A 21,277-nucleotide genomic window follows, 5' to 3' on the forward strand; every position below is an offset into this window, starting at 1 on the left:
TCAACATCCATTAACGCACGTTTTTGGCATGACTCGGATTAAAAGAGTAGCAGCATTATTGGCTATATTTCAGCCACTAGCTGGTATACATCAATAGTATACCAATCCCTCATGTGTTCCAATTTACTGGGATATGCTGCATTTCATTCCATTGATACTTCACTCATCGGGCAGAGTACTACTATTACCTTGTATTTTTAATATATCTACCATATTTAAACTTTCAACTCTTCTCTTTTTTCTAGAGATGTTCGCCGTAGCGTTGGCCTTGGTACTGGCTGCCATCATCAGTGCCTTCCCTCAGCACTACGGAGTGCAAGGTGGGGTACTAGGCTATGGAGGAGGTCAACAGGGATACGGTGGCAGTGGATATGGCGGGCACGTAGGGGTCATTGCGGCAAGTGGAGGTCTAGGAGGGCACGGTCATGGCGGCGGACATGTGGTTGATTACTATGTAGGTACTAATTTTGAACGGATGCATTGAGGTTTTGAGGATTGAAGATACCTTGTTAATTGAATAAGGTTCCACCAATCTAACAAGTGTACGTAATGTGACTTCATTTATCTACAATTATTTTAGTAGCTACGTTTTCAGGCAGTAATGGGAGAGACATTGAAGTGCAAAATAATATATACTGAAATAAAAATCGTAATTCTATAACCTCGTTTGCACGTGGAAATAGACTTACTAAGATGGCAGAACAAATATGATGGCTGTCGGAGTAGTGCATAGATTTAGATGTAGTAGAATCCTAAAATTGATTCCTTACTTTCAACAGGCACCTCCCAAGTACCACTACGAGTACGCAGTTGAGGACAAGCACACAGGTGACGTCCATAGTCACCACGAGGAACGAGACGGTGACATCACCAAGGGATACTACAGCCTCCACGAACCGGACGGCACCGTGAGGACAGTCAAATACACGGTGGACAAGCACAGCGGGTTCAACGCGGTGGTGGAGAGGTCGGGCCATGCGGTTCACCCACAACCCGCACCCAAGCACCATTAGCCAATGAAGCACCACCAAGAGGAAGTCCTACTGCTAAAATCTACTACGCACATCCGCGAGACTCTTCAGTGAAATCACCACGGCACTATGTCTGAAGCAAGGGAACTGTAAAGATTGAGGCCCAATTCCATCACATTGAAGGCTGATTTCTGTTGCCACCTCGGCCGAATTTTAATTGATTTTCAAAAATGTCCGCGGCGCTGTGATGAGTCCAATGTGATCCACTTTTTTGCAATATTATGGTTGTGATTGCGAGGAATAGCATTGAAACGTTATGAATTTGATAGGGTAGGTCATCATTTATATAAAGTTGAGATCAAACCCCTAATTAAACCTTATACCCCGTGAAATTCGGATCATTTTGCTCTTCACCGACGGGAGTGGCGAATTTTGTAAATCCCCTTTAAATGCGCGGTCGTTGACTTCACATTTAGAGGGTGAGTTGAGGATCCATTTTTTTAATATTTGTGATCTAAAAGCAATGTTTTTTTTTAATAACTACATACCCATAAAAAATCATCCGTTAAGGAATCATAACGGCGTTTAACATTGTGCTAGGATATTTTAGATCAAGTTGCATACGATACTAGAATGAGAAATTGGCTGTATCTGGTAGACTATCGGGTAAATTTGTCTTTTGCGAGACGATTTTGTTCTAGAACAAATGTAGGGCTTTAGGCCAATTTATCGTTAGTTTTCAAAGCCTAATACCTAGGATCCAAAACATTATGTTTGTTTAATACAAAATTCCCGTAAAATAAACAAAAGTACCATATTGTAGACCTATTCACAGGACAAATTCGTATCCAGAATATTATTTTTTGGATAATTCAACTAGAGGGGTTGCAAATATTGGGGCATTCAGTTAGTTGAGTGGCGTTTGAGACAATATACCAAAATATTCTTCGGGGATTGGATCCCTAGAGTCTCTCGCTTGCTACGGTCTTGGATCAGGATCGATATTGTTTTTTTTTATTTTAATTTGTGTATGTTATCTTCAGTTCATGTGGAAAACTATTTGAGTTGACATTTTGTTAACCTGTTCTGTCTATTTATTATAATTTTAATAAATGATCTACACATATGATGCATTAATTCACTATCCCAAATTATAAATTAACAAACATGCAAGCAAATATTGTGAAAAAAGAGAAACTTGAGGCCCTTCTCCATTGAAAATAAGACTAAAAAATTGATAGGATACATCACTACAAAACGAGTAGTCATGTTTCATGCCGAATTGCTTGTATCAAAACTAAGCCATCAACTGGAAATCTGAAGGTATTTATAGTAATTCATTGTCTAAAAAAAGGTTAACATTCTGCTTTAATGTTATGGAAATTTGAAAAGCCAGTTGACGAGAGAATTGAGCGAAAAACTGCATTAAATAGAATACATCTATAGATCCATGATTCTTATGTAAAATTGAACTTAGTCCTTCTCCTAAAACATACAACATAAATGCTCCTCATGGCTCCCATCACGTCCTTCAGTTACAAAAATAATTTTATCATTAAAATGGGGCTTGAAGACAGAATAAAGTGATTCATTTATGACAGCGCTATCAACGTTATATAATTTTTACATGTTTATCAGCGGTGAAATTTATATTATTGCTCATAAATCATGTTTTATCTAATAATATGAGCTGATTAGCTCATCATTTTACACATAATACCCACTAGAGCCATGTTCTTCAAAGAGTATTACCATCATTGGATTACCCTAGAATCATTTAGATGCCATTTCAGTTTAAATAAACTGAAAGTACCCAGTTTTAAGAAGTTTATGGAATATGCATAGCCATTTTGTAAAGAAAGGTTATATCTGGAATCAATCTAGACCAAAATGGTGTGCAAGAAAATTTAAAATAAAGGAAACAAATTTTCCACTTCAGTAATTTAAGCTCGTTTAGAAACCACAGATACCATGGCAGTGGATAGGCTAATGATTTATATCAAAAAGATAATCATAATCACAATTCCCTTGGAGATGTAAGTAGCAGGTAGGTACCATTTTTTCAATATCACTGCCACAGCAAATCTGCCAGTTCGATAATAGATACCACAAAAAAATAGTTATCAAAGCAATGTCACTCTCCGCTGGTGAGTGATGTCTCCGCGATATGATCGCCGATTTTTGAAAGGCAGAATAGCTCATACTCACAGCTTTGACAGGCCATTTTTCTTTTATTATCTTTGAAATATCAAATGCCTTGTTATGAGAAGCATATTCTTTGTTAGATCTTTAGCAATATTTCTTATGTCTTAGGCAATCTGTATCATTAATGGATATATTTTTATTTAAGACAAAGAACGAACTTTTCCTAACAGCTTTCACCTTCTAAACAGACGGCCAAGCTTTGGGCATATAGATACCGAGGTTCATGAACCGTAAAAGAGTTACAAAATATCCAAGTTCAACATTCAAGGTAACGGATGCCAAAATATGGCATTCCCGAAAAGTATCATCCGTGACAATGTCATATGAAGCCCTAATATCTAGGTGATAACAAAGAGAGTAGCTTAGAGCAATAAGATATGCATTATACCTAGTTGTAGTCTAAAATTAATACTAAAGGATAAATTACCACATTCTGAAATGTTAGTAATAAAACCTATTCTGGTATCTTTTATTCCTAAACCCTTCCTTTGTACTCTGAGTGAATTAGGTTTCTGGGCTGAAAATATTTTTGATAACTTACGAGTTTGACAATTTGACTTTCCTGTGAGGATTCCATTTTCTGTAGGTACCTGTTTTCATTACTAAACTCCAAGCAATAGAATTATCGGAATCAGGATAAAAATATCTGGGAAATTCATAAATATATTCAAGTCTAACGATGCGGAATTTTGACTGAGCAATTAAAAATATGGATTGTTAACAATAGCTTATCTGTTAGCAAATACATGCAGGGAAAACATATACCCGGTACATGTTATTGAGGGATATTTAGCCAACGACTCCTAAAAATCTAGCAGTTGAAACTCTGCATGTAGGTGGTAACAAGGAATATTTTACGATACTTGAAGTTCAAAGGCATATTATATTCATGAGAGGCTGTATTTATCTCTGCTTCCTCGAAGTCAAATTTACAAAAATGGACTTTTCAAAACAGCATCCTAAACTGCTGACCTTGTAGCAGTTATTTTTATAAATATGCAGTACTGCCATTCCGATTGGAGACACCTTGATTAAATTTCCTTACCATTAGAAATGAAACGGCTCAATGAATGAAGATATTCTTAGAAGAACAATATTTTGTTTATTAAATTGAAGAGAATATATTCATGACACGAGAAAATGAGAGAATGTTCAGGTCATTACAGAATTGACATATATATGCTTAATTTTAATGGATAAACTAAATTTTTTAATATCATGGCGTAAATACTAATTGAGAATGACCTAATTGTATGATTTACGTTTGAATATTACATTTTAATTTAATGGTAACGATACATAAACGGTGGAAGCACATAAGGGTGACAGTTCCGACAGTATAAATCAAATACACCAAATAACGTCGCGTTCAAGATACTGTAAAGTGTTCATTTACAAGATATAAATCGGAATAAGAGTTATTTCAACAGAATGTAAATTATTCTCAAGATGTAAAAAAGCATGGAAATAAACTGCTCAGCCTGACCGTGTATTATCGCGATTAATTTAAATTCAATGCCTTTAATAAAACTTATCCTCGCCGGCCTCGGTAGTATTTAAATCCTCACCTGCCAAAAAAAAGGCTGTGGGTTGAGTCCCACCTAGGACATAGGTGATTTTATATGCATCTCATCTATTTTGTAAATGCTAATAATTGAGGATATCTTTCAAAATTTGAGAAGTTATCATTACAATTATTATAAAAATTGATTTAGTTTGAAAATTGCTCCAAAGAATTTCTTACTAATATTCAAAATGCTTTTCAAACCAGCAATGTCATTATTTAATCAAGGAACAACTTGTAACGTGACCGCTTTATTCCTACCTTTGTCATCGCATAACAATGGACGTATATTTAGGCAATAGGCAGACGGCGGCCATATCAACACCCTGCATCTAAAATAGAATCTTTTGACAGATGATAGATTAATAGCTCGCAGGATTGCGAAATCGGAATGTTAAAATATCCATGGCGATTTGCTTCCGTAATTCATGACCGAATAATGGTTTCGTAACGCCCCTCTGACAGCTTGAGAGCTATCTTGGGTTGAATTCGGCAGGACATGACAAGCCCCAGTCCTTTCTCCTTTCATGCTCTACATCATCATTGGGTTCCGGTTCAACCAAGGCCAGTTCCACCCTCACATTCGTCAGGTTTACCTCTAGACAGAACATGTCTTGTGCTCTAATCTGTATCGTACGCTCTTGCTTTCGAAGATTTTCCTTTCAGAAACCAATGGGACATTTCTCTCTTTCAGTCAAAGGGTTTGTAAACATGACTTTGATGTGGTAATATGGCTTGGTACATATCCAGTGATTGGAACTTAGAACATCAACAAATAAGTGTCTACTAACTTATTTACTAATTGCAAGTTAAAACCGCAAATATAGAAAATGTATTCCCTGCACTGTATTCTTTGGGAATAACAAGTTACCAATGGATGATGAAATGCCTCCAAAACGTCTCTTATAGTGGATACTTAAAGAAATTTCTGAAATGTATGGCATTCACTGCTCTAAAGATCCACAATTACTTAAACCAAATGGCTTTACTACTCATAACAGTATATCACAATATTCTACATTTAATGAGTATCTCGCTGAGAAGCCATGGAAAATATGTAAGCTCAATTTCCTAAGTGACATAATAACTTCTGATGCACTCAAATTAATAAATTGAAACCCCACCATTATTTCCTAAATTTACGATACATGGGTCATAGCTTGCAAAATTTATATTTTTAATTATAGATCTAAAATATTTTTATAAGAGGAGCAAACGTTTTCAATGACACCTATAGGCTATATTTGAAAGTCACACAACATTTTTAGACCCGAGAATGATAAGCAGGAGAGGTATATTAGAAAAAAAATAGTTAAATTGGAGTGACAGGTAGGTTTTTCGCAGTGTCAGTGAAGGCTATACATAATATTAGGCTCTATTCGAAACGTTCTATCGACCTAAGTTCTCTTTGGCCAGGATCACGAAGATCAGGAAAACGACTCGTGTCAAACACCTGCGTCGCATGCCAAATGAGGCGGATTGAAGCGTAGTATTTAATATTGACAAAGTTACAATGTTATACTGATAACCAGGGTAATCACTGCCCTCCAAGGGTCGAGCGATCATAAAAGTGCTACGACCATTGCTTATTATGCCTTGGAGCCCACTATCTACTGATAAAATCTTCATGACGAAGGGAAAGCTTTGGTTGACCGTACCGTAGTTGAAATAAATAATACCCAAGGGATCTCACCAGAGCGTCTAAACTGACTGAAAGAGTATCAGAAGCTGTTGAGTTACCTTATAACTTTAACTAAAAGATCATCTCAAGATAATGAAAGGCTAGCATAGAAGTTAAGAGTGGAAGCATTCAAAAAGTGGCACTACCGAAGAATGATGAAGATAACAGGAAAGGCATAAGTAAGTATAGACAAAGTACTAAGAAGAGGCAAGAAAAGAAAAGTCCTCTTGGATCCCCGAGGAGAAGAAGGAATAACTAAGTTGGCTGCATTATGAGGAATATTTGCCTAATGAAAACAATTGTCGAAAACAGGTGGACCGGAAGAGGGCTATGGTACTGTCCCGAATAAGTTAAATGAGGAGGTTAGTAAGGATATAAATGACAATGAATACCTCACTATGAAAGGGCTAGCTGACACGAGAGTGGAAAAAATTGCAGCGTCAAAGCCAGGATTCTTGTCTTATGTTGGTGATGAAAGAAAATCAGATCTGGAGCGAGGCGAACGGTGCGAAAATGCGGACGTTGTGCAAAGACGATGAAAAAAAGGATTGGAAACGTGGGAAAAGAAGAGAATGAGAGTGGTAAATGAGAATGAGAATGAGGAAATGGAGCGAGGAAGTAGTCGAGATGATGACCTAAGAGTAGAAACCAGGGATGGCAAGTGAAACGAAATGAAAAGGTTTCGTTTCAACCCGGAGCGAAACGAAAATAAGATGCCTGGGTTTAGTTTCGTTCCCGCACGAAATTAAAATCACCAAGGAGTTTAGTTTCGACCTGGGACGAAACTTTAATCCTGGGAACGAAACTAAATTAATCGAAAAATAAATTTTCCTGGATACAATTACTTATAACACTTATTTTTAACAGAGCGCGACCCGGGTTTCAATGAATTATCATCATCTTCAGGCGCCTAATTTGCGCCTGAAGATGATGATAATTAATTAAAACCTGGGTCGCGCTATGTTATAAATAAGTGGTATAAGTAATCGTATCCAGGAAAACATATAATGGAATACCACAAAGTAAATCAAGAGTTAGTGATTTTCTTTTTAAATTAATCGAACTCCGCTGCTCATAAATAAGTTTCGATCTCAGAACATGAGTGGAGGGGGAAATGAGGGAACAGTTTCGACCCATTACGTTTAACATACGTGTAGAGAGGTTAAAACATCTAGCTTAAAAATCGAATGGTCAGTTTGCGTTCACCATTCTCCTGTTAGTGGTAATTATATGAGTGTCTCATTCATCTATTGGCGGTAGGGCGAACCTGTACTTAATTCAATCATACTTCGTACTCGATGTCTGCGTCTAAACTAAACTGTTTGAAGGTGAAGCACGTGGTCCCTCCGGTGTGAAACATTGTGTTTCGTTTCGTCCAAGAGTTTTAGTTTAGTTTCAACCCGAAGTAGTTTTCGACCATGAGTTTAGCTCCCAGGGTTTAATTCTTTTTCATTTCGTTTCTAAAATTTGCTTCCGGGAACGAAACTATTGAAATTTTACTGGTTTTTACTTTCTCTTTGTTATACTTGCCATCCCTGGGAGGAAACTTCTTGATGCAAAAGAGACACTGCAATACGGAAGGATGTTAGATAAGCAAAAAGGGAGAGATTAGGTTTCGTGTATAGAATGAAATAAAATAGGCCGACTAAGATGTGAAGTTGGATATATGAGAATGATTGACTTGGGTGATTGAAAAAAATTCCATGAGAACCGTATGCAGATTGATGGAATAAAATATGCATCAAAAAGGAACGGAAATATTTTCTTCCTTTTAAAATACGTGGCGAACCTCATGATGAAAACTCATATGACTATTTCATTTTAAAAAACTATTAGAGGAACAAATGAATGATAGAATTCGAAGGAAGTACTATTCACTTGTCCTTCTACATAACCCTATGCACTTAGGTGATAGATATATTGTAAATCCTGCCCGCCTGGAACTACCACAAAAGCATCAGTAAAAAGGCATATAGCTGAGAAATGGTTGAGCGAACACTGGAAACGAAAAACAAAAGGAAAAGAAAAAGGAATGTAGGAAAAAAAGTTGAAATAACTGTGGGAGAGATACGATGGATTATTTTTTTAATTGCCACATATCTGTAAAATGACATTTTAGCCAAAAAATTTATTTCAAAGCGTAAATGAATAAGCAGGGTATAAATGAAACCAGAAGGCTAATGCCGAAATCAAAGTACGTTAGTATTGCATTCGCAAATGTTCTCCCATCTTTTCGCCGAACTATAAGATTTAAAACAACCGAAGGTAGATGGTATTTTTTGCAATGTTCTTACTCATTCTCCAATGGAAACTTATCAATGATGTGTTCAATAATTTTAATCTACTTTTTCAAAATCCTAGTACTTGGAAAAATTATACTTTTAAATAAGTCCTCAAAACGTTATTAGAATTTCATTTTGGATGGAGCTCAAATAACATATGAGAAATAATAAGCTTCATATCCTTAAAAATCTGGCTAATAACTGCCTATATGTAAGAAATGCTAAAGAACGGATTTGAAACAATAACTTTCATGAATGTATGTACTAAATCAATTAAATAACTGCAGAATCAAGTGAAGCAGTTTTGCTGAGCCCAAACTTCATTAAGCACCTATGCTCATATGTGTGACGGTATTCTGTGCATGTGAGAAACGTTTCACCGAGGGGATTGGTGTTGTACAGATTAAGACTCAGACACCTTTCAAATCTTCCGTTTCCCGATTCTTTCCTCCCCTTCATTTCTTACTTTCTTCCGAATTCATCCCTCTTCCCATCCCCACCTCAAATTTACGGACCCACCCATGATCAGCTGAGGTATATAAACGGGATGAAAATCAACTTGACATACTCATTTCAGTATAATCAAGCCAAGAAGCAACTGAAATCAAGAACTTATTTCAATTAGCAGTGATCCTAAGAAAGAGTCCAAAAAGTGTGTATTAATTGAATTCTTGCGTTAATATCTAATATATATTTCTCCATCATTTCCATGTTATTTATACTGTTGATATAGACTATAATTTAGTTTTCAAATCCGGTAATTAAATATTAAATGGAATTGATTTTATCAATATTAACTGGATACAAAATGAATTAAAGCTTTCCTTAAAAAAAACTCCCATCGATGAACCGGTAACGATGGCACAATTATGTTATAAAAAGCATTACGTTTGTATTTCCATAAAATCTATAAATCATCTAATCTGTAATCTTTAATTTAAATATGCAATTCAATTAGCGTAACCATTTTTCTCTTGCAGATGATCTCCTACGTGATAATTGTTGCACTGGCCCTCACCGCAGTCCATGCTTTCCCTCAGCATGGCCATGCGACCAGCCACAGCTCTTTCAGCCTCGCACATGGATCGCAACATGTAAGACAGCAAGGGTACTCTCAGATAGGCAACTATGGACAAGCTTCATATGGACATGGAGGACACCACGAGGTGGATTATTATGTGAGTAAATAGTTAAATGGATATTGCGACTACACGTTCAATGCTTGCATAAAATTTGGATTTAAGTAAATTCGATTCAATTTTGAGTAAATAGTATAAAGTAGACATCGGCGCTCAAATATCAATTCATAGATTAAATTTGTATTCAATAATATACAATTAATTTTACAACAGGAACAAATCATCCATAAAATTGCGATATAATATCTCACTGTTCTCAATAAATATTTTCAAAGCTAATAAAACTGTGGATGAGGGTAAACTAAATTTTAAATTGGGAATTAAAAGCTCATTAGCCTTTTCAGTTCATGCATAATTTATTTTACAGTTCTATTGGTAACTATGAATGTGGAAATTTTTGTCCACTGAAGCCGCATTGATAGTGTAAAATATTGAAAATATTATGAATGGGCTTAAAACTGATTCAAAGGCAAGGTATTCAATCCGTGAGGAACTCTAGTTCACAAACGGGGCACCAGTGTTCATATTTCTGAAGAGATTTTGGAGCGAGAAAAACTGCAACTAAGAAAAATTAAGAAGAGCATTTTCGATATTTTATCGCTATCATATTTGCAGTCGGGTACTCTTAGCTGCTTTTTCGGTTGGACTAAATTTGAGCCAAAAATCATCAAAAAGCTAGTCACGGGGACAAGCTTGGACCTAATGTAGAAATAGAATAAAAACCTCTGTCAAGGAGGCGCGTCTGAATTACCAAGAAAAAATGAATTACTAATATGAGTTTAAAATTTTGATGGCTGATAATTGGTGTCTTTATGACAGACCTCCGACTATGTTTTCCCTGTGACAGACACAAACACAAAATAAATGAAGAGCCATCTTGGTTCCTCCATTACCAACATGGCTAATCTTCAACCACCAACTTCTTTGTTTCGCCTATCATTTACAACATTATATCCTTTTTTTCCTAGAAAAATGAATGTCAGGCACTACGTCAAACCAATCATTTAAATATACGTAGTCTCACTTGTAGTCCTTCTTAAAGCTGTGAATACTGAATTTTGAAAGATTCCAATTGTATTATTCATGTAATTCTTTGCCGCAGGCCAACCAATAGTACTGATAAATCAGCAAGGGTACAATGCCGGCTAATCGACAGCTATTTCCTTGAAATTAAATGTTAGAGAAGGTTAATGTTGGGAAAAATATGAAAAATGCCCGTACATGTTATATTAAAACATTCCTTACCGTTAATGCTCCAAGTAAAAGAGGGTGAATTTTGGGAGAGTAGTATTTTTATAAAATATTAAAAATCCTCGTACTTGGTACCACTAATGCTGAACTCTATCATGGCAAAAGCTGTTAGCATGCCTTTTAACAGAATGTTCTATTCCTGCAAATCATAATCCATATTCCTTAATTGCAGGCCCACCCGAAGTACCATTACGAATATTCAGTGAAGGACGAGCACACCGGTGACGTCAAGAGCCAGCATGAAGAGCGCGATGGAGACAACACGAGGGGATACTACACTGTGAACGAGCCCGATGGCACCATCCTCACCGTCCACTACACAGTCGACAAGCACAGCGGATTCCAGGCCGTCGTCGAGAGGAAAGGACACGCCGCGCACCCACAGCAAGTCGAGAAGGTCGCAGTCGTCGCACCAATCGTTCACCACGCTCCTAGTTATCATTATTGAGGGGAAGGCATTGTCTTTCTACATCACCATAATCTAAGTCACTAAGTGTTTGGATGATGTTCATTGTCATATATTACATATCCCAAGAATTATCCTCATCTCTCCATCGATGATCCATTAAGCACTCACCTTTTTTCGCATCAATTCACTACGTGCATCAAAGTAATCAAATCAACCCTTATGCATATTATATCATTTCATACACGAATCATCTTCTTTCAGCAAGAATGTAAATACTTTTAGAAATTATTGTGTGCATGAGTTGTTAAGACTTAGCAAAGAAAAGGAAAATAAAATATTTTTCATCCATAAATGTGAATTCTTACACCAATAAACCTGAAAGAATTTGGTTTTGAAAACAATTTATGTGGTTATTCAACATATAAAATAAGTTCCACATCCAAAAATTGCTGGGTCGCTGTGGGGATTAAAGGCCACATGGTTTATCCAAAAGAAGTCATGTGGGTAATTCGTCGTAGTAATTTGGCACGATCATCATGGCATTTGAATAGACGGGACTATCTTTCCATCCTCGCATGAGTTTTATTCATTCTACTTAATTCATTACGAAGAAATTACTTCAATATCTTGTCCAAAGTTAGCCGTTACCATCACTACTCAATAATTACTCACGCGCTTGATTATGCTCCATATTTACTCATTCGTCATTACTTAGCAGTTGAAATTTGTCTTTCGCATTGCTGCCACAGGTCTTAGTTATGGGGAGAGTTCAATGCATTGATTGAATGAACCACAAAAGTTATCTCATCGTCCCATCCAGGATTTAATATATCTGCCTAGTTATGACATTAATTCGTAGCTATTCACCAAAATATACTACTGATATTTCATTAAATTCGAATAATCTACATCACTTTTCTAATCCCTTTCATCAGAAATGTGAAAAAAAATTATTTTACCGAAAGCTATGCATTTTGCTTCCATTTCCTACATTTTATGCTCATAATATTTAAAGAATGCCTTCGTGGCTACAATGGCGTCGTTTACCGTGAACCAAAATAGAATTTCCACTTGAAAAAATTGATTATTAATTGCGATGCCACCGAAAATCATTCCAGAATGTGAAGCCACCAACTCGATAATAATAGATAGAGTATATACATTATTTGCTCATGTTTTGAAAGTATTATAGGACCCCTGGCCCATTTTTCTCATCAAACGAAGGTTCTTGGGCAATGATTCATTATGGCCAAGGTCAATGACGACCAGTAACCTCAGAAATTTTCGAGTAGATATTGCTTCCGCGTTGGAACCGTTAAGAGCTACTTTGACACCGATGTAATTTTGTAAAGAATGAAACGACACGGGGCTTCTGAATAGTTGAAATACATCGGAATAGATTATTCTACAGAGTTTCTCACTATATATTACAACTACTGCACTCTATAATCTATTAATATCTAGGGATTATAGAGTGTCCGGCGTCCCGAGAATAGTCACGCCCACAAACTAAGTTCAAAGCTATAGTTCAATTTATTTTCCATTTTACTTATTTTAGCAGCGAAATCATCATTATCTTTTTTCTTGCTATCATTACGCTATGTGTTTCGAAACACCTAATATTAATCGAAATAAAATTTTCTATAACGTTTATTAGAAGATCACAGGAGATTTTCTCTCCATGTTAGATAATAATATTCATAAATTTAACGGCAAATACACGATCATCATGGTCATAGTACTACATATTATAACCATTTATTTCTGTGCATTGTTGTGTTTGCCTTCTTTCTAGCGTTTATGCACCACACCATTGAAAATTTCCGTTCTGAGATATATATATATTCTTTTACGATATGATATCTTAAAATCAGTGACATGAAACGAAATTTCTAGCACAATACGGCTACATGTAATTCCACAGGGGAAAATGCCTGGCAGTGACGTAATCAAATATTATTTGATACTTTTATATGAATGCTCTAGTGCTTTTCATGTCCTCTTGTGGTCTTACCGGAAATACTACAGTTTCATATAAATATTTAAATTTCAAGATTAACGAATTTAACTCTTCAATGATTATTTTAAAATTATTTTCCTTCATTTAGGTAACAATGAGTGGTACACAATGATGTAATTATTATTGTCATATTTATTTTGTTTAATGTATTCCATTTCAAGGGAATTCATAATACTATCTCAGAATTGAAATTTATTCATCTGAATTTCATGCAAAAACTTCTGAGGAGTATAAGACAAAAGTGTACGAAAAAAATCGCTACACATTTTTACATGGTGAAATCGAAAAGAGCAAATGCACCTGCAATTTGGCTGCTTCTTTCTTAATGCTCCATCGCATCAAAATAGTTAGCAGATAATGAATTTGGAATGGAAAATGAAAGTACAGAAGGAGATAATTTTGGAGCCAATGTATCTTGGAGTGAAATTCTCCTCATTTAATACCTTCACACAATGGTAAAATAGTGAAGCTGTGAGAATAACTTTTCCTACGGACAGAACACACGTTGACCACTTCTAAGAAGGCCTAGTACCAACTAGTGGCCTAGAAAGCAACCACGCGCACGAGTGCAAGGATAAATAAAAAAAGAAAAATTCTATTTGCTTGATTAGTGCGAACACCTAAATGAACGACTACAAGATCACATTTAAATGTACCATTAGTAGATTGATGTTCAATGAAACATTTGTTTCAAAATTCACTCAAAACGAATCGTAAAAAAATTATTAATTACTAAGCCATAGGCGACTTGCTATAAAATTTTAAATCATTGTAATACTAATTGACAAATATTTAAAAACTTATGAATTTTATTCATTTTAACCCTCCCAAATAGAGCCACCGATCCATATTTCTTGAATGAATCAATGCCAGTTAAGCACAATTCTCTTTCTCTAGAAGTAATACTGAACTCATAAACAAAATATATCATAGGTAATTGGTATGCATTAACCCATAGCACATAGTTTGCATAACTTCTTCTCCCATCGTCATGAACACAACTTCCCCAAGAAATAGCAACCGCTAGACCCGTATGTCATCAATGCACATGAGTAGCCATACTTTCAAAGAAAAACATATAAATAACCTGATACATTCTGATGAAACTTCTGTCCTCAAGGTCTTACATGAAATACACAAAATCTAGACAATTTGAATGTTGTAAGGTTATAAGTAGGAATTGGGGAAATGTTCAAAAAATCAAATGTCACGTTTCATTCATTAAAAAAAATATATTTTTTTTTCTCGCGGCTGAGCTTTAAGCCACCGAGTGCGTCCACCGGGTTGCAGATGGTGGGTCAACCTCTAGATATAGAGGTTAGCTGCGATATAAGCGAGTTCTCTCGTCGAATAAGCAGTCGAGGACAAAAAGCAGCGGTAATTCGAGGTGGTATGGGTCTATCCCTGGGTGAGATAGGCCTTATAAATGATAAATTAAACCTGTGAAGATACCGTGACTTGGCGATGAGAGGCCGTCAGCAATTATGCCTAACATCACCCGGAGGAGAGGGCAGCAGCTCTTCTTCATATGAGTGAAGGTGGAGATCGCGATGGTCAGTACAGCGACACTCATTACACTTCAGGCGTGGTAACATTTACTTTAAAGGCTGTAGTACTGCGATGTGGATGGCAAGGGGAAACCACCACATTATTATCCCGAGGAGTCGCAGCTACTCCAACTTTAAATTATCTGAAACTATTGAATGGGATACACTGACAATTCAGACGTCTCTGCCTATTTCAGGCAAAATAGACGTAGTATGATGTTAATGTGCAAGTTATGAAAAAAGGAATGCAGATAGACATGCGCCATTTATGTAAAGATGTTCATGACAAGTTTCCGGCCGTAGTATAAAAATTCCGAGATTTGGACCAGCTTTTTGCGATATCAGCCCTCATCACGTTGGTACCTGTTTTACCTTTGGTTTTTCTTTGAGTGAGATTTGGATCCAAATGGTGAATGTATTGCCGAAGTTATTTCTTGGGTTGGTTTTGTGTAAATGAGTTTTTATGTAATGTGTATAATGTTTTTTACATGGTTATGGCCATATGTCTTTAGAGATTACTTTACTGGGCTCGACTTAAAGTATTGAAGGGATTGATTGACTCTGGGGGTGTATTGAAAGGTGAATCACTTGGAAAATTTCGGTAGGAGGAAGTGGGTAAGATATATAAGCTACTTTCTTGTCGGAGTACAGTTTCTTACCTTTCCCTTGGAAGAATTTGGAAGCGTGAATAAAATTTGGATACGTGAGTAGAATGTGGTACCTGTTTTTGTGTGTCGCAGAAAATGGAAGCTCTTTGACACTGTTATTTTACTTTCGATTGAAACGAATTTTCAAGCGTTATACATGAAAAGTGTCACATTTAGGTTATCACAATGGCATATTTTAAGCTTTGCGATTTTACCACAGTTTGATCGTTTGAATCGCATCGTAAGTGCTTATCATAATTAAAATTCTTATGCCTTCGTGCAGACTTTTATACGGTATATATTCTCTCCAATAATTTAAGGTTTAATCGGTATCCTCCTCACTTTCTTATTGAGCAAATGGACACTACTAGTTAGAATCCACCTCGGCTCTTATATATTTGGTGGAATGGGCAATAGAAATCCTATAAAAGTCGTTTATTTAGTGCGTATTGGGAATTAAATTTCCTACCGATATGATAATTACTCTTATAACAGTAATTTTGTCTCACTATTTATATCATTACTAGCTGACCCGGTGAACTTCGTACCGCCTATTAATCACTGTACAGTTAGTAACACCATTTTTTAATCAAGAGCGGACTGTACTGATTTTGATAATATTAAGATGACGGTAAAAGAATTAAAAAAATTAAAAAACATAAATAATCATAGCAATGGCTTGTTAGAAATGTATTTTCTTTATTCAAAATACACCGGGGAAGTTTTATTATAAAATAAAAATTATTCACGTAAATAATATCTTAGCTGTTTATTTCTTCATTTAAAATTGAATCCTGTAGTGAATGTCAGAAAATAAATCGCTATGCGAGGGAAATGAACTGATTGCCTAGCGGCAAAGGTGCGGTATTTAATATCTTTACTCAATTTTGAATCAAATAATTTTTCAATTTTTTCATTAAGTGTAGTAGGTACGTGTCATACATATTCAGTGGTGCCGGAACGCGCTGGAATGCCAATCCGTCACTGGTAAACGAAAGACATAATAGTCATTGACACTTTTATCGATTTTTTTCCCTCAAATGTTCTAATGAATCAATTCGTGACAAAAAATTGTAATAAAATATAAAGAATAAGTCGTAATAAAAATTCAGAAAGTAATGTTTCATTTCTAAAAAAGTAAAGGAAATTGCGTTCCGGCCCTGTTCATTTTGCCGTGACATCACATGTCATAGTGCATAGATGAAGAGCCTATGTCTTCTAGGGAAGAAATGAAGGTCGTATTAGTATTTAGGTAGAAGCCAGGTGAGCAGAAAAAATTCCTGTGTCAAAAACGCTTACTGTCAGCTTAAAATATAAGAATCAGATTCAATCGTATTGTTATCAGCTCTCAACTCCATTCACCCATAGGAGCTAATACAAAATGTAACCCATTGTATTTTTAACCTGTATCGAAACATTTTCCTGAAAATTGAATTATGGAAATGCCACTTTATTTTATAAATGCTTTCGTAAGCAGGTTCTTTTCCAGATGAGAGATACGTTTACAGTAATATATGATTTCCCTGTGGTCATACTTGGTGGCAAAGCATATGAATAGTAGAATAAGTGTTATGTGGAGCATATTTCCGATACAGAGCATATCTCCAATGACTTCCTCATAAAAATTCCAGTTCTTATTTTTACGAAAAATCTAATAATTGAATCAGAGGTGGCTTAGCGAGTAAAACTGGAGGGAACTTGTTTCAATACGGGCCTTAAAGGCTAATAGATTTTCTTACTGCCAGTGTTAGTAAAAACAGATAAACACCAGGTAACCAGAAATTTAGTAATTTAACACTACAATAGATAAGTTAGAAGGACAATATAATCTTAGAATCGTAAAACGTTTTGGTTTTAAACACTTGCGTTTATGGTAATGCAATCTTCGTTTCCACTAATTAAAGATGATGAAAGTTAATGTACCAAGCAGCAATTACACTTCAAGCATGTATCGATAAAGTCAGATTAAGTACAAAGCCTATCATACTTCTCAAAAATGTTCGATGCATTCAAGCATGCAAAAATATAGAGGACGCATGCCTTCTGCTGGACTGGGTGGTCGATTATGTTATTTTGACACCGATCCGATCTCAAAATAAAAAAAATCGATTGCTTTGCTTGGATCACGGCTACTCCCTAAAATTCAGCATCTGAGTTGGTGCTGACCTAAAAATCTGATTGGCTACGAATAATTTAGGGATTATTAAAAATTTCATTGACGGAAAGAGAAAAACTTCCCCTCCTCTAAAAATAATCAAAATATTAGGCCAAAGATATACATGGTACCCCTATACCCATCCGCACCGGCATGAATGTTCGCTTGAATCACAAAACATGTAGTACTATAGAGCAGTTTAATTAGTGTGGAAAACAAATCCAGATGTGGACATTAACGAAAGTAATCTTAAATTTCAAAACATACGAAAAAATGATCAATTATTTCCCTATGGTAGTACATCAATAATTGATGAGTTGATGTACTTATTGCACTTGATACAAAATTAAAAATGTCAATACAGCAAAAGCGAGACTAGCATATATTCCAAGCCAGAAAAATGACAGACACCAGAGGTAGGGCATTCTGGCTATTTGTGAAATCTAAGGTCAACAAATTTTCTCTACCACGCAGAATTTCCTACGAAGCGCGGCTTCTAATAAATATATCAGCGATACAAAATAAAGACTAAAAAAAAACATATCAATGACTGATTGATTATATATTTTAGCTAGGGCAAGGGAATTAGAAATCAAGTTTTTTAAGCATTGAAATGTGGATTCCTAATTCCCTTGGAAAAATACGGGACAACTAATAAGGTCTTATTATGAGAAATGATGACTTGGTGAAAATAATAGTAGAAGGACAAGTAGAAGAGAAGAAAGGCAAGGGACTGCCTAGAATGAGTTCCATACGAGACTTTATAAAGAGAAGAAATACGTTGCTGTGAAAAGGCTAGCGTATACGAGATAGGAATGGACAGCTGTGTGATACCAATCTTAGGATTGCTGACTGATGATGATCCTTAAAAATTTTCCCCTAGCTTAGGTTTTGATGAATGTGTATCTACAACGTAATAAGTTTAATCAATAATTAGCAAAGAATAAGAATGAGTAATATGAATATTAATTTTTATATAAAACACATTTTGAGCGTGTTCTTAAGCAACATGTGTTATCCGGGTTTTGTAATATCACAAAATTACGGAAACAACTCGCCCCCACATGCCGGACACCTTTCCACTCTTCCGCTATACCAGTCTTTCACAAACCTGTCCTCAAGAGCACCCTTCGAAATTTTCTTTCCGAGCTCCGCCCATGCTCCCAAACTCGTCGGAGTGCAAACCAATGTCCTCCCTTTTGGTATAAAAAGGATATGCGACACGGGACGGGTATGTCATTCAAAAGAATCCAAGCCTAAGGACAGCAGCAGGCTAAGAGAGCACTCTCCTGAGAAATTTGGATACAGACAAAAGCAAGGTATGAACGGAGTCACCACAATATTTCCGGCACACATCATCACTTAATTATTCATACTTTCAATCCGTAAAATTTAGTAAAACAAAACAATTAGAGAGAAAATCTTTTTTCATAAAGAAACAAGATCTCTAACTAAAACTCAATTGCGATTTAAAATCAAGCGCACATAGCAGTAATTATTAGGTGATAGAGTAAAACTCAGCAAATAAAATTACAAACTTAATTAATTGACCATTCCGGTGATATTATTATCTATACCAGAATAAGCTAAAGTATACGTGTTTTAATATCACTATTATTTCAGTATAGCTCACGACAGTTATTGAGGTTAAGAAATGTACTGGGTGATCCAATATCATGTATAATCTCCAATAAAAAGCCAGATTAGACAATACACACACTAATGCAAGTTAATCTCTAAGTGCATGATCGTGAGAATCCACAAAAAATTCACTATTTAACTCCCAAACTTGTGCAACTTCATTGATATTGAATAGAAACTATTATGACTTATTTCATGCATTAGTAAAGGTTTTGTTTCGGTACTCCATAATTTGTCACAAATTCACTCATAAACTTCTAGTATCCACTGTATCTTGCGACAAGGATTAAAAAGCTTCTTCTCGTAACCAGCTGTGTTTAGCAGTAGCTCATTCATTACGCTGCTCATGATTGTTCACTCTGTTTCCCCTGCAGATGCATTCCAGTTTGGCAATCCTCGCTTTGGTGCTGGCCGTGAGCCAAGCCCTTCCTCAGCACCACGGTGCTTCCTCCTACTCAACCTTCAGCACTTACAGAGGCGGTCACCAAGGAGGCAACCGTGGTGGTAACGCTTACGCCGGATTCGGTAACTACGGCCACCAACAGTCTTACGTGGCCGCCGCTCCAGTGGCTGTTGCACCCATCGCTAAGGTCGTGGCCCCAGTCCTCGCCGTTGGAAAGCAAGTCGCCCACCAGATCGACTACTTTGTAAGTATTTTCCCAAGTGCTTAATAACCAGGGTAGGATATACTATATTTTGGCATAATTTTGTCACCAAATCCTTGCTCCCATACCTTGAATAAACTATCCACTATATTATTTTTGATAAAACTTAAAGATGACTCATCATCATTAATAATTTTTCAAACGCGAATACTTGAATAATATCACTTTTATGCTTCCTTTACAGAGATATATAATATGCTTAGCGGGGGTAAATGAATGTATAAGCTCCGAATATATTTTCCTCCATCACGGTTTTCCGCGTCTTCTCTCCCCGAAGAACTATTTCTTCCTAATCCACTCTATTGTGTCTTTTGGAAATATCTTCATTCGCCCGCAATTTAGAGCTTTTCCAGTACCCTTCCTCTGTGTTAACAAAGATCTTTTTGTTTCTCAAGTATTTCAACTGCCCCTTGCGGAGGTCCTTTCTTGAGCTGAATGGGAATTTTTATGCGAAAAAATCCCTGAATATTTTTTCTCATTACTTATTTCCGCTGTAAATCATTAACCATTGTATTTGTTTCAATCAAAAAATCCAAGCATTATCCATACCTATCCTATATTTTCGGTCATTTTTGTTTTCGTTCATAACTTATCCATTCACCTTATTAATAATGTACCAAAAACGATTTGCTCTAAAAACGGAATTTTCCGACCGTTTAATCCCAAATTCATCAACAAGAATCATACTAAAGGAAACATATTTTTTCAAATGGCTATCGATATATCCGTATGCCAAATACAATAATGATGTTAGAAGGATAGCAATTTAACAACGATCGCCTCTTTCGCAGGCTCACCCTAAGTACCACTTCGAGTATGCAGTGAAGGACGAGCATACTGGTGACGTCAAGAGCCACCATGAGGAGCGCGATGGTGACAACACCAGGGGATACTACACCGTCAATGAGCCCGATGGCACCATCCTCACCGTCCACTACACTGTTGACAAGCACAGTGGATTCCAGGCCGTCGTCGAGAGAACTGGCCATGCTGCTCACCCACAGCAATTCAAGAAGGTTGCAGTCGTAGCACCGGTCGTGCACCACGCACCCATCTTGCAGCACGCACCAATTGTGCATCACGCTCCTAGTCATTACTGA

The 21,277-nt window shown here is 36.3% G+C and overlaps 3 protein-coding genes across 3 annotated transcripts; all 3 read left to right on the plus strand.

The window, feature by feature from the left end:
- The first annotated feature begins 247 nt into the window (after positions 1 to 247).
- On the plus strand, positions 248 to 1,192 carry LOC124160317 (adult-specific cuticular protein ACP-20-like). The gene is made up of 2 exons (XM_046536146.1): positions 248 to 454; positions 780 to 1,192. Exons 1-2 carry the CDS (start codon positions 248 to 250, stop codon positions 1,011 to 1,013), a joined length of 441 nt encoding a protein of 146 aa, XP_046392102.1. The 3' UTR covers positions 1,014 to 1,192.
- An 8,092-nt stretch (positions 1,193 to 9,284) lies between these two features.
- LOC124160307 (cuticle protein 7-like) lies at positions 9,285 to 11,821 on the plus strand. Its single transcript, XM_046536137.1, has 3 exons — positions 9,285 to 9,355; positions 9,684 to 9,881; positions 11,266 to 11,821. The coding sequence occupies exons 2-3, from the start codon at positions 9,684 to 9,686 to the stop codon at positions 11,539 to 11,541; spliced, it is 474 nt and encodes a 157-aa protein (XP_046392093.1). The 5' UTR covers positions 9,285 to 9,355; the 3' UTR covers positions 11,542 to 11,821.
- A 7,298-nt stretch (positions 11,822 to 19,119) lies between these two features.
- Positions 19,120 to 21,277, plus strand: LOC124161329 (cuticle protein 19-like). Its single transcript, XM_046537642.1, has 3 exons — positions 19,120 to 19,190; positions 19,887 to 20,159; positions 20,969 to 21,277. The coding sequence occupies exons 2-3, from the start codon at positions 19,887 to 19,889 to the stop codon at positions 21,275 to 21,277; spliced, it is 582 nt and encodes a 193-aa protein (XP_046393598.1). The 5' UTR covers positions 19,120 to 19,190.

This window comes from Ischnura elegans, chromosome 6 (assembly GCF_921293095.1).
Source record: "Ischnura elegans chromosome 6, ioIscEleg1.1, whole genome shotgun sequence".
NCBI classification, from domain to species: Eukaryota; Metazoa; Arthropoda; class Insecta; order Odonata; family Coenagrionidae; genus Ischnura; species Ischnura elegans.

Coding starts and splice junctions, on each gene's coding strand:
- LOC124160317 (XM_046536146.1), top strand. CDS start 248: ATGTTCGCCGTAGCGTTGGCCTTGGTACTGGCTGCCATCATCAGTGCC. Junction 455..779: donor GACATGTGGTTGATTACTAT/GTAGGTACTAAT, acceptor TACTTTCAACAG/GCACCTCCCAAGTACCACTA.
- LOC124160307 (XM_046536137.1), top strand. CDS start 9,684: ATGATCTCCTACGTGATAATTGTTGCACTGGCCCTCACCGCAGTCCAT. Junction 9,882..11,265: donor ACCACGAGGTGGATTATTAT/GTGAGTAAATAG, acceptor CCTTAATTGCAG/GCCCACCCGAAGTACCATTA.
- LOC124161329 (XM_046537642.1), top strand. CDS start 19,887: ATGCATTCCAGTTTGGCAATCCTCGCTTTGGTGCTGGCCGTGAGCCAA. Junction 20,160..20,968: donor CCCACCAGATCGACTACTTT/GTAAGTATTTTC, acceptor CCTCTTTCGCAG/GCTCACCCTAAGTACCACTT.